Source organism: Corythoichthys intestinalis, chromosome 2, assembly GCF_030265065.1.
Source record: "Corythoichthys intestinalis isolate RoL2023-P3 chromosome 2, ASM3026506v1, whole genome shotgun sequence".
NCBI lineage: Eukaryota > Metazoa > Chordata > Actinopteri > Syngnathiformes > Syngnathidae > Corythoichthys > Corythoichthys intestinalis.
This window is the reverse complement of record NC_080396.1, coordinates 73449997-73462983: the sequence shown is the minus strand read 5'-3', so window position 1 is coordinate 73462983 and position 12987 is coordinate 73449997. Positions and strand designations below refer to the sequence as shown.

The 12987-nt window shown below is 43.8% G+C and overlaps 1 protein-coding gene across 4 annotated transcripts in view; it reads right to left on the bottom strand.

Annotated features, from left to right (window-relative positions):
- nol4la (nucleolar protein 4-like a) overlaps positions 1-12987 on the bottom strand; it is a 93072-nt gene that overhangs the window by 16360 nt on the left and 63725 nt on the right. For all 4 annotated transcript variants that reach the window (XM_057827681.1, XM_057827690.1, XM_057827703.1 and 1 more), the window contains exons 7-8: positions 12289-12477; positions 636-824 (exon numbers count right to left, since the gene is read on the bottom strand). In XM_057827681.1, the coding sequence (XP_057683664.1) occupies positions 636-824; positions 12289-12477 (378 nt within the window). The remainder of the gene's footprint in view (positions 1-635; positions 825-12288; positions 12478-12987) is intronic.

Below are 12987 nucleotides of genomic sequence, written 5' to 3'. Positions count from 1 at the left end.
TTACAATCCTTCTTCCCACGATTGGAAATATCATGGGAAGCAATGTGGGAAGCAAGGTAGCAATTGATCTTTTTCTTAACACCTTATGTTATTTCCCAACGCAGAGAAGATATATTAATTGGTAGCACTACGCACAGTCATGGTTCCACTTCCCATCATGCATTTGGGCATGGCAATAGTATCATTTACTGAAAGCTCAACAAATACACTAGATGGCAATATTTAGTCACAATATACAAAGTCACAAGTCTTTCTATCCGTGGATCCCTCTCACAGAAAGAATGTTAATAATGTAAATGCCATCTTGAGGATTTATTGTCATAATAAACAAATACAGTACTTATGTACTGTATGTTGAATGTATATATTCGTCCGAGTTTTATTCATTTTTTTCTTAATGCATTGCCAAAATGTATATGATCGGGAAAAATTATCGGGAATGAATGGAATTGAATCGGGAGCAAAAAAAAGACAAAATGGCGGCCGAGACTCCGTCATCGTAAAGTCGAAATTGCGTAAGTCGAGTACGTTGTACCCTGGGGACTCCCTGTATAGGTTTCATAGGATTGCATGTAGATAACCCCCCACCGCACCCCCAAATTGCTAAAATGTCTAAAGAGCAAAAGTGAGGGTACCTCGAAACCACTCTTTTTCATGCGGCGACAAGATTTGAGGTAGGTGCGAATGCGCTTGCGTGAGCGCTCCTGGAACTCGGGGAACTGCCGGCCGCATGATTCCATGATAGCCTGGATCTTCTCCTTGGGCTGCTTGGAGATGGGCACCATGCGGTCCAGATTCTCATCCACGAACAGCCTCACAAACATCTGACACAAATAGAGCGTGGAAAAAATGCATTATAAAATAACAAAGAACTGCTATCAATATAAAACAACGTTTAACAAAAAAAAAGAAAAAAAAAAAAAAAAAAAATCTAATGAAATTAACAGTTAAATCTGAAAAATTAAAAAAACAATAGGAAAAAAATTTTATGAAGTCATAATTTTTTGAAAAGTATTTGAAAAAAATGTGCAAGTCTTTGAACATAAATGAATGAATAAATAAATAGCAAATAAATATGAGAACAAAATAGTTGAATGCATTGAAAATTATTTTTAAAATATATCAATAACACTTTTTAAATGCAAAAACCACAGAAATAGTACATTATGATAAAAGAGCAAATACAAGAATAATTATAAAGTAGTGTAAAAGATATAGAAAATGCAATTTTGTGCTTTGCTGTGATGGTTGCTATATTGTAGTGCTGAAACCTGCAACTAATGATCATTTTTTTATAATCGATAAATCAGACAATTATTGAAACGATTCATCAGTGAAATGTCACTTTTTTCAGTTAACTTCACAATTAAACTTGAAGTTGTTTTAGGCATGTTGTAAGTAACCATGAAGACAAAATGGATGACTATTTCCTTCAAAATAATATTTTATTAAGGCTTCCCGACTTAACTGTAGTCTACAACTGTACTGTTTTGAGTACACAAATGTTTTTAATAAAGGTTTTTAGTATAAAACATAAAAAGTATATCTTAGTACACAAATCAGACCAGTCCTGTTCATTCAAATTTAAAAAAAAAAAAAAAGTGCTGCTGATTGACTTTTTTTTTTCTTGTGGGCAAAGCGCTGATATAAATTTTGTCAAGGACTCATTTATTTTCCTTAAACAACAAAATTGAATAAGGAGAAGGCAGACTGTAATGAATTGGTTTTCTTGATCAAACAGTTGTTAATAAATACAACCTAAATCCCAATTTCAAAGCCCACTCTCTTGTATGACAATTTACAGTTTGAATGGTAGATTGTGTTGAAATGAGACTCTAAGCTGTTATATGAATTTGGTTTCTTTATAAAAAGAAATGAAACAACTTTACTATCTAACAATAACTCAAGTGCTAATATGCTTCTCCAAAACACAATACAAACGGACCATTAAAGACACTTATTAGTATAATCGCTAAATATCTCAGCGCCAAACACATTGGCTTCATTTACTAACTGGATCTACGTAATATTACTGATTCAGCAACCCAACCTGAGTGTAGCAGTGAACTCTCTCTCTACAGCTCTAATCAATGGCGCACGCGCAGTCTCTCATTACACACAAAAAAGGCTCAAAGGTTCCGGCAAAAATCGTTCATCAAATTAGTTGGCAACTAATATATGAATCGATAATCAGTTAATCGATTAGTTGTTGTACCGTAATTTTCGGACTCTAAGGCGCACCTGACAATAAGCCGCCACCCACCAAATTTGACAGGAAAACGAAATTTGTTCATAGGTAAGCTGCACTGGACTATAAGCCGCAGCTGTCCTCATTGTATAATGGGATATTTACACGAAAAGATATTAACCGGCAACACTATATTCGGCATAGACTATCATTAGAGCAATTGAACCACCATAAAGCTTTGAACCAACTGGCAGCAAAGCTTCATTGCTGCAAGAAGCTTCATTTGGCCATCACAGCTCCTTTGGGGGAAACAGTCAACCTCTGCTGCCACCTGCTGTAAATATTGTTGTCGTCCAACATGCCTCGTAGCATGCATTACAGCGCTACAAATGTAAATCACAATCAATATTCATGTTCTGTGCTAATTATTTCTTCAGTTACTGTTCTAGTTGTTTCATTAATTGCTAGTTATGGTATTTGGTAACACTTTATTTGACAGTGGTGCCATAAGACTCATTAGAAAATGATAATTATGACATGACACTGTCATGAGCATGAATTAATACTGATAAAAAATTTCATTTAGTGTTTATCCGGCATTTTTGAATGGATGTAAAAGTTCCGATAGATGAAGTTGGCGACATAATTTGCCGGATGAATGTGAACTTAATGGCATCTGTCATAAGCATTTAGTAATGCCCATGATAGTGTCATGTCATAATTATGACGGTCTTATGACGCCGCTGTCAAATAAAGTGTTATCTATTAACCCAAATAAATCAACGAATAAGCCGCACTGGACTATAAGCCACAGGATTCAAAATGAAGGAAAAAAGTAGCGGTTTATAATCCGAAAATAACTGTTTATGGCGCAAAACACTCAGGTGACTGTTCCTCTCTGAGACCCCCAATTAGGCTAAATTTCAAAATTGACCTATATGCATGAGTGATAAATCACTGGAAAGCTTAAAATCTTCATCTTCAGGGGGAAGAAAAATTTTGAACAAGAGGGCATTAAAAAAAAAAAAATTAAACAACAAAACCCTAACTGGAGGTGAGAGCACGCGAGGTTATTAAAGATGCCATAATTTTAACAAGATAGTATCGCGTACTTACCTCTTTTCGATCCCAAAACTCTATGTAGCATGTATTCGCGAGTGTCAAGACACAGCTGTGAATGGCCACAGCTGGATTTTGGGGGGATTTTATGGGTGAAACATGGTAATATAACAAGGGTCACGATGCAGAAATTGCAGACATCTAGGAGGGGTTGAGATTTTCATTTTCACATATTTACCCTTTTAAACATTTAAAAAAAATTTTTTTTTTTCAATTTTTCTTTGTTTGGACCGATTATTTATCATCTAAAATATTGGGGAAAATGCGACAGTAATGAAAAAAAAAATACAATTAAGCGATAGTTATGAGGTAGATATCCGTGACTTTTTTACAGACACCAATTTTTTCATTCTGACATAATTTGTTTAAAAGTTTAAAATATGCAAGTGAATAATTTTTTATAGTCGTTTTTTTTAATAAATATTAGACATCAATGAATTATTCTAAGCTAAAAATGACAGACCTTTCGAATAATAAATACGATTACTTACCTTCTTTTTATGGCTAGGTTGAAACAAAAGCGGTTGCGCGACGTCTGTAAACAGGGGTTTCCGGGGTAAAACGGACAAATTAAAAATAGTTCGGGGGCTTATTGCGCCATGAATCTGCTATGGCAGCATATAGACATATTTTTCTCTCAATCAGAACAGTTGTTTTGGCTTAAAATACAGCAGTTAATTTTAAAGAGGGTCGCAAGAGCAGAAACTGCTTTTTTAGCCTTGCCTGTGTTTTCCATTATATACATGTAAATTAGGGTGACCATATTTTGATTTCTAAAAAAAGAGGACACTCGGCCTGGCCTCGAGATACTTAAATTTTACTTGAAGTTCACTCAAAGACGCTTTAAAGTTCGCCTCCTCCGTGTGGATAGAAAGATTCAGTTTTATGAAAAAAATAATAAAAATAATGGCTACAGTGCCTTGCAAAAGTATTCGGCCCCCTTGAATCTTGCAACCTTTCGCCACATTTCAGGCTTAAAACATGAAGATATGAAATTCAATTTTTTTGTCAAGAATCAACAACAAGTGGGACACAATCGTGAAGTGGAGCAACATTTATTGGATAATTTAAACTTTTTTAACAAAACAAAAAACTGAAAAGTGGGGCGTGCAATATTATTCGGCCCCTTTACTTTCAGTGCAGCAACTTCTTCTCAAACAAGGAGAAAACTGATCAGAGATGCAGCCAAGAGGCCCATGATCACTCTGGACGAACTGCAGAGATCTACAGCTAAGGTGGGAGAGTCTGTTCATAGGACAACAATCAGTCGTACACTGCACAAATCTGGCCTTTATGGAAGAGTGGCAAGAAGGAAGCCATTTCTCAAAGATATCCATAAAAAGTCTCGTTTAAAGTTTGCCACAAGCCACCTGGGAGACACACCAAACATGTGGAAGAAGGTGCTCTGGTCAGATGAAACCAAAATTGAACTTTGTGGCCACAATGCAAAACGATATGTTTGGCGTAAAAGCAACACAGCTCATCACCCTGAACACACCATCCCCACTGTCAAACATGGTGGTGGCAGCATCATGGTTTGGGCGTGCTTTTCTTCAGCAGGGACAGGGAAGATGGTTAAAATTGATGGGAAGATGGATGCAGCCAAATACAGGAACATTCTGGAAGAAAACCTGTTGGTATCTGCACAAGACCTGAGACTGGGACAGAGATTTATCTTCCAACAGGACAATGATCCAAAACATAAAGCCAAATCTACAATGGAATGGTTCAAAAATAAACTTATCCAGGTGTTAGAATGGCCAAGTCAAAGTCCAGACCTGAATCCAATTGAGAATCTGTGGAAAGAGCTGAAGACTGCTGTTCACAAACACTCTCCATCCAACCTCACTGAGCTCGAGCTGTTTTGTAAGGAAGAATGGGCAAGAATGTCAGTCTCTCGATGTGCAAAACTGATAGAAACATACCCCAAGCGACTTGCAGCTGTAATTGGAGCAAAAGGTGGCGCAACAAAGTATTAACGCAAGGCGGCCGAATAATATTGCACGCCCCACTTTTCAGTTTTTTATTTGTTAAAAAAGTTTAAATTATCCAATAAATTTTGTTCCACTTCACGATTGTGTCCCACTTGTTGTTGATTCTTGACAAAAAATTAAAATTTTATATCTTTATGTTTGAAGCCTGAAATGTGGCGAAAGGTTGCAAGGTTCAAGGGGGCCGAATACTTTTGCAAGGCACTGTATATAACCAAAGACACAAATTTAAATTCGCTGAGGTTACCTAACAGACTTTGTTATTCTTAAAGTAATAACACAATAAAAAAACAAAAAAAAAACCCACTGGAATCAAATAGTGAATTTTAAAAAAATGCCTCTTCTGTATCGGCTGTCATATCTGTATGCCTTCTCAGTTGTTTTTTCATTCCAGCATCTGATTCAGCTGGATGGGCGGCGCCGTGGCCGCACACCTGTGGCGCATTAGGAGCGCTCATTATTTAAGGACTCCTGTCACCGTCTGCGAGTGTCGGACTATTGCTTGTTCGCGTGTTACTTGCCTTGCTTACCGCTGTGTGTGCATCATCCTTCGAGTTTCCCGACGTTCTACGGTCGTATTCTGGTTTGGTCATCTTTACTTTAGTGCTATTTTGGGCTTTGTAGTTAGATTCTTGTACTCAGTTATATTCACGCATTTGTTAGCGTGCTCTCTTAGTTGTACTTGTTAAACTCGCGTTTGTTAGCGTGCTCCCTTTGTTGTACTTATTAAATACAAACATTCACTATTTGTTTCTTGGTCTGTGATTTGGATCCGCATCAACGGCTTGCCGTTCACAACAGAATAGTCCGACCACATGGATCCCACAGACTCTGAAAGTTTTCGCCATGCGCTCGCTGAACACGGGCATATGATCAGCAAGCATGATCAGTCATTGCGTGCATTAGTGAGTGTGATAGGCTCGCTAACTACTAGAATTGAGAATATGACGTCACCTGTACAGCCCGGGGGTATAGTTGACGCTGCCGCGACGCCCGACCCATCCGCCCCGTCTCCGATGGGCCCACCGGCATATTTTCGGGAGCCGTTGTTGCCACACCCCCATCGTTATGAGGGAGAGCCAGGTGCTTGCAAACTATTTTTGCACCAGTGCTCCCTTGTTTTTGACCAACAACCGCAAACGTTTTCGAGTGATAGATCCCGGGTAGCGTATGCAATGAGTCTCCTCGCCGGTAAAGCGGCAACATGGGCCATGGCGGTAAGCAATTCAAGACCCGCGATCCGTCATTCATTTGAAACTTTTAAGACTGAGTTCGTGAGAGTTTTCGATCACCCAGTAAAAGGCAAGGAGGCAGCCAGCCGCCTGCTGGATTTTTCCCAAGGCGATCTGACCGTAGCAGATTACTCTATACAGTTTCGCATTTTGGCTGCGGAGTGCGGCTTTGGGGAAGCGGCTCTGTGTGGGATTTTTCGGCGCGGGCTGTCTTCTGCGGTGAAGGACGAGTTGGCGGCCCGGGATGACTCATCGAATCTGCAGGAGCTGATTGATCTGTCCGTCAATTTGGGTCATCGTCTGGACGAGCGTGAGAGAGAGAGAGCTGCGGAGCGTCGGGAACGTCGCTGGTCAACGCCGACTGCGGCCGGTCCGGACGGCTTCATCGAACCAGCGCCCGTCTCCACGCCGGCACGGAGGCCGGTCCCGACGGGAGAGGAGCCCATGCAACTCGGCGGCGGACATCTTTCTGCGGCGGAGCGACGAAGACGGATGAGGGAAGGCTTGTGTCTGTATTGTGGCTTGTCGGGGCACTGTGTCGCCGCCTGTGACGCCGCCCCTTCGCATCGACCGGAATCTTGGCTCCCAGGGGCTTCCCTAGGGCGAGGAGGTACGAGGGACGTACGGGACTGCAATCCAGCAAGTGAGTTGCCTCACGACGAGTTGAAGGAATAAGGAGACTCTCAAGGGCGTATGAGACTGCAATTGCCGGGCGAAGTGTCGCATCGTGGGGTTCAAGTTAGGTTTACTGCTCTAATTGATTCGGGGGCAGATGACTGTTTTATAGACCAGAGTGTTGTTGACGCTCTTAAATGTCCATTAATAAGACTTGCTTGGTCTAAAAGGGTCTTAGATCTCGATGGGCGCCCCCTAGCGGACGTGAAATTTATTACGCCCCCGCTCAAGATAAAGTTGTCCGGGAACCATTTTGAGGCCCGTAGCTTTTTGGTTATGCCGTGCAAATCTGCTCCCGTTGTGCTGGGGCTGTCTTGGTTACAAGTGCATAATCCTAATATTGATTGGGCGAAGACGCAAATAATTGCTTGGAGCACGTTCTGTTATGCGCACTGTTTACGTTCGGCGTGTCTACTTCCTGGTGAAGCAAAAATGGCTACTGAGCCAGTTAATTTGGAGAACGTTCCCGTCGAGTATCATGACCTCAAACGTGTATTTAGTAAAGAACATGCTAGTACCCTGCCACCGCACCGTCCTTACGACTGTGCCATTGAATTGCTGCCCAATGCCCCGCTACCCAGCTCGCGCTTATACCAAGTCTCTAAACCGGAGCAGGAAGCTATGAGGGAATACATCTCCTCTTCCTTGGCTTCAGGCCTCATTCGCCCTTCGTCTTCTCCTTTGGGGGCGGGTTTTTTCTTCATTGGCAAGAAGGATGGGGGTCTTAGACCGTGCATTGACTATCGGGGTCTCAACGAAATTACTGTTAAAAATAAATACCCGCTACCATTGTTAGATTCGGCTTTCGCGCCGTTAAAATCGGCCACCATTTTCACCAAATTAGACTTGCGCAGCGCTTACCACTTGGTCAGGATTCGTGAAGGAGACGAGTGGAAAACCGCTTTTAAGACCCCGCTTGGGCATTTTGAATACTTGGTCATGCCTTTCGGTTTGACAAATGCACCTGCAGTGTTCCAAAGCCTCATCGATGATGTATTGCGTGACATGCTAAATGTGTTCTGTTTTGTTTATTTGGATGACATCTTAATTTTCTCCAGAAGCTTGCAGGAACATCGCCAACATGTCCGCATAGCTCTGCAAAGACTTTTGGAAAACCGGTTGTTTGTTAAGGCCGAGAAATGTGAGTTTCACTGTGAGTCAATGCAGTTTCTTGGCTTTATCGTGGAGAAAGGGCAGCTAAGGCCTGATCCGGCAAAAATTCAGGCGGTTTCAGAGTGGCCCACCCCCACTTCACGTAAGCACTTGCAACGTTTCCTCGGGTTTGCAAACTTTTACAGACGTTTTATCCGCAATTATAGTATGAGGGCCGAGCCCCTCACCAAGTTAACCTCTAACAAGCGGCCATTTGTTTGGTCCTCGGCGGCAGAGGCCGCATTTGTAAGCCTTAAGCGAGCATTTACGAGCTCACCTGTCCTTGTTCATGCTGACTCAGATCTTCCATTTGTGGTCGAGGTAGATGCGTCGAGTTCTGGAGTGGGGGCTATCCTGTCCCAGAGGTCTACAGTCGACCAGAGGCTGCACCCCTGTGCCTTCTACTCCCGCCGCCTCAGCCCTGCCGAGGCAAATTATGATGTCGGCAACCGGGAGCTGCTCGCTATAGTCCAGGCATTGCAGGAATGGAGGCACTGGTTGGAGGGCACCGAGGTACCATTCCAGATACTCACAGACCATAAGAACTTGGAATACCTTCGTGCTGCCAAGCGCCTCAACTCACGCCAGGCCCGATGGGCATTGTTCCTGACCCGTTTCAACTTCCTGATTACTTACCGTCCAGGGTCACGGAACGGGAAGCCTGATGCGCTGTCAAGGATCCATGAGCCGGTCGAGGAGGGGCCTTCAGAAGAGTCTGTTGTTCCTGAGAATCTGATTGTTGGCGCCCTACGATGGGAAGTTGAACGTCTTGTGGAGGAAGCCTTACGAGGCGTTAGGGTGCCTGGGGGCTGCCCTGCCGGCAAGTTATTCGTCCCAGTTGCTCAACGTGCAGGAGTCCTGAAGTGGGGCCATGCCTCGAAGTTTGCCTGCCACCCGGGGGTGTCCCGCACATTCTTCCTCGTGTCCCAGAGGTTTTGGTGGCCGGGCATGCGTAAGGACGTCATGGACTATGTCTCTGCTTGTTCCATCTGCGCTCGGGCCAAGCCAGTCCATCGTGCTCCAGCGGGCTTACTCCATCCGTTGCCTGTTCCAACTCGCCCCTGGTCACATGTGGCGCTCGATTTCGTCACTGGTCTTCCACGATCCAGGGGTTATTCGGTCATCTTGACGGTAGTGGACCGGTTCTCCAAGATGGCGCATTTCATCGCACTCCCCAAGTTGCCTTCAGCCCTGGAAACCGCCGACCTGCTGGTAACCCATGTATTTCGTGCTCATGGCATCCCGTGTGACCTTGTCTCCGATAGAGGGCCCCAGTTTGTCTCACGAGTCTGGGGAGCGTTCTGCAAGGCTTTGGGGGCCACATCAAGCAAATCTTCAGGTTACCACCCACAATCCAATGGGCAGACAGAACGGGCCAACCAGGAGCTGGAGGCCGCCCTCCGTTGTGTTTGTGAACTACATCCGGCTTCCTGGTCATCACACCTCCCTTGGGTGGAGTATGCGCACAACACCCTCGTTTGCTCTGCCACTGGGAGGTCACCATTCATGACCGCATACGGGTTCCAGCCTCCACTGTTTCCTTCCCAAGAATCCGAGGTCGTCGTACCGTCTGTACAGGTGCACCTAATAGCTGTGTAGCGCATAGGGTCTGGAGGGACGCAAGGGCTGCACTAGTCCGAACGGCTGCCCGCAACCGGCGGATAGCTGATCGCCACCGACGGCCCGCTCCAGTCTATCGCCCAGGCCAGATGGTCTGGCTGTCGACGCGGGATTTACACCTGGCTGGGACTTCAAGGAAACTGGGCCCTCGGTTCGTGGGTCCTTTTGCTGTTGACGCAGTGGTGAACCCTGTGACTGTCAGGCTGAAGCTTCCCGGCTCGATGAAGGTTCACCCCGTTTTCCACGTCTCTCTGCTGAAGCCGGTCTCCACCTGTCCCCTGAACCCTCCACCAGTGCCTCCTCCTGCTCCTCGCGTGATCGACGGTGGGCCGGTGTACACGGTGCGTGCCATTCTTGATTCTAGGAGGAGGGGTAGAGGGGTGCAGTACCTGGTCGACTGGGAGGGTTATGGCCCTGAGGAGCGCCAATGGGTCCCCCGCTCCTGGATCCTCGATCCGTCGCTTCTGCGGAATTTCCACTCTCTTCATCCCTCGAAACCAGGTGGTCCGCCAGGGGGCGTCCGTTGAGGGGGGGGTTCTGTCATATCTGTATGCCTTCTCAGTTGTTTTTTCATTCCAGCATCTGATTCAGCTGGATGGGCGGCGCCGTGGCCGCACACCTGTGGCGCATTAGGAGCGCTCATTATTTAAGGACTCCTGTCACCGTCTGCGAGTGTCGGACTATTGCTTGTTTGCGTGTTACTTGCCTTGCTTACCGCTGTGTGTGCATCATCCTTCGAGTTTCCCGACGTTCTACGGTCGTATTCTGGTTTGGTCATCTTTACTTTAGTGCTATTTTGGGCTTTGTAGTTAGATTCTTGTACTCAGTTATATTCACGCATTTGTTAGCGTGCTCTCTTAGTTGTACTTGTTAAACTCGCGTTTGTTAGCGTGCTCCCTTTGGTGTACTTGTTAAACTCGCGTTTGTTAGCGTGCTCCCTTTGTTGTACTTATTAAATACAAACATTCACTATTTGTTTCTTGGTCTGTGATTTGGATCCGCATCAACGGCTTGCCGTTCACAACATCGGCGAATACTTGAATCCTTGAACAAAATAATAGCTGTCTTTTCAATTCTTATTATACAAATAAATAATCTGAAACAATATTCTAAATAATAACCTCTGTAGATTTTTTTTTTCAATTTTAAGAAAAAGCTCATTTCCCTTTCCATTAAAATAATGTAAACTAAACCGTAGCCTCGACTACCACTACAATATACGTTGAGCAACAGTTATTACTACTCATTCAATGTACTAAATTACACGCAAACAATAACCGAAATACACAGACAAACAATTCAACCAGCATGCTTCCAAACGCAGCACTTCAAAACTACATATCCCATAATGCCTAGCGCAGCTTACCTCACTGACAGCTAGCACCTGTATCCGAAGCAAAAATCCAACATTGCTATAAAAGTTTACAATCATCGGCAGCATAACGATGCCACACCAAACGGGATTTTACAGATCACACCAGTACAAAGCTCCGAAAGAAATGAACAGTTGCTGAAAGGTAGGTTTAGCAAGTGTACATACCGATAACCTGTTGACGAAGGTTTGTTTGCGAATGACACCATGAAAAAGCCAGTTTGTGACTGCGCACGCATGCGCAAATTTGTATCCAAAGTAGAATAAAAGTATTTTTGACTTACTTACGTACTTTTCGGACTATAAGCCGCTACTTTTTTCCTGCGGTTTATAGTCCAGTGCGGCTTATTTGTTGATTTATTTAGGTTGATAGGCAACACAAGCCTCCTAGCATGCATTGCAGCGCTACAGATGTAAATAACAATCAAAATTCATGTTCTGTGCTAAATATTTCTTCAGTTACTGTTCCAGTTGTTTCATTAATTGCTTGTTATGGTATTTGGTAACACTTTATTGGACAGAAGCGTCATAAGACTGTCGTAAGGCAGTCATATTTATGACATGACATTATCATGGGCATTAATGAATGCTTTAACGGATGTCATTAAGTGTCATCTGGCAAATTATGTCGCTAACTCCATTCATGTCCAGCTCAGATCTTTTACATCCATTCAAAAGTGAGATAATTTGCCAGGTGACACTAAATTACATCTGTTATAAGCATTCGTTAATGCTCATGACAGTGTCATGTCATAGTTATGATTGCAAATCCTACTTCGCGGTTTTTAACCTTTTGTGAGGTTTCTGTTCCTTATTAACCGTGAAAAACAAGGGTTTACTGCATTCATATTTTTTAAGTGCTAAAAAAATTTAGAAATAATAAATAAAATGACAATTGTAAACAAGGAATTCAAATAGTTTGTGAATGAAAGGACTCACGTTGAAAGCTTTGAGTCTCTCCGGGTCCATCCCCTCGACGTCGTTCAGCTTGTCGCCGTCGTCGTCGTGATCGTCGTCATCATCGTCGGCCACTGCTGCGCGGCCAGAGCTCAAGTCCTCAGCACCACCGTTTCCGTCGGTGCCGACAGCTTCCGTCCTGGCCGAGTCGTAGCTGTACGGAGGCGAAGACTGCGTGCCCAAAAACCCAAAAAAGTCAACTCTCTGCCTGGCTACCAGATTGTCATACTGACATATTTTAAAGACCCTACATCCTCCGTACATAATTCACCCAAGGAACTAATATGGGGGATGTCGTATTCCGGAGGGGAACTCTTTGTCGCGTGCGTTTCCGGCAGAGAGACTAGTGACATGAGCGGCCGAACACGAGACACGAACTCCACCAAGGGCGTAGGTTTGCATAGGGATGGTAGGGACATAACACCAGCAACTTTTCAGGATGCTCAAATTGTCCCCACCAACTTTTAAGCAACCTTATTAGCAATAGATTATATAATGACTTGTTATCTAGGTCATTTAGATTGTCTATCCATATGTTGTAAATGACCCTACCATTATTAAGTGAATTACAGTACTTTCATTATGTTCAGACCTCCATTGACCCCCTTTTCACTTGCTGAATGTGCCAGTCCATTTTTTCCCCTCAAACGCATGTTTGATTGGCTGTTTACTCCTCCGCCC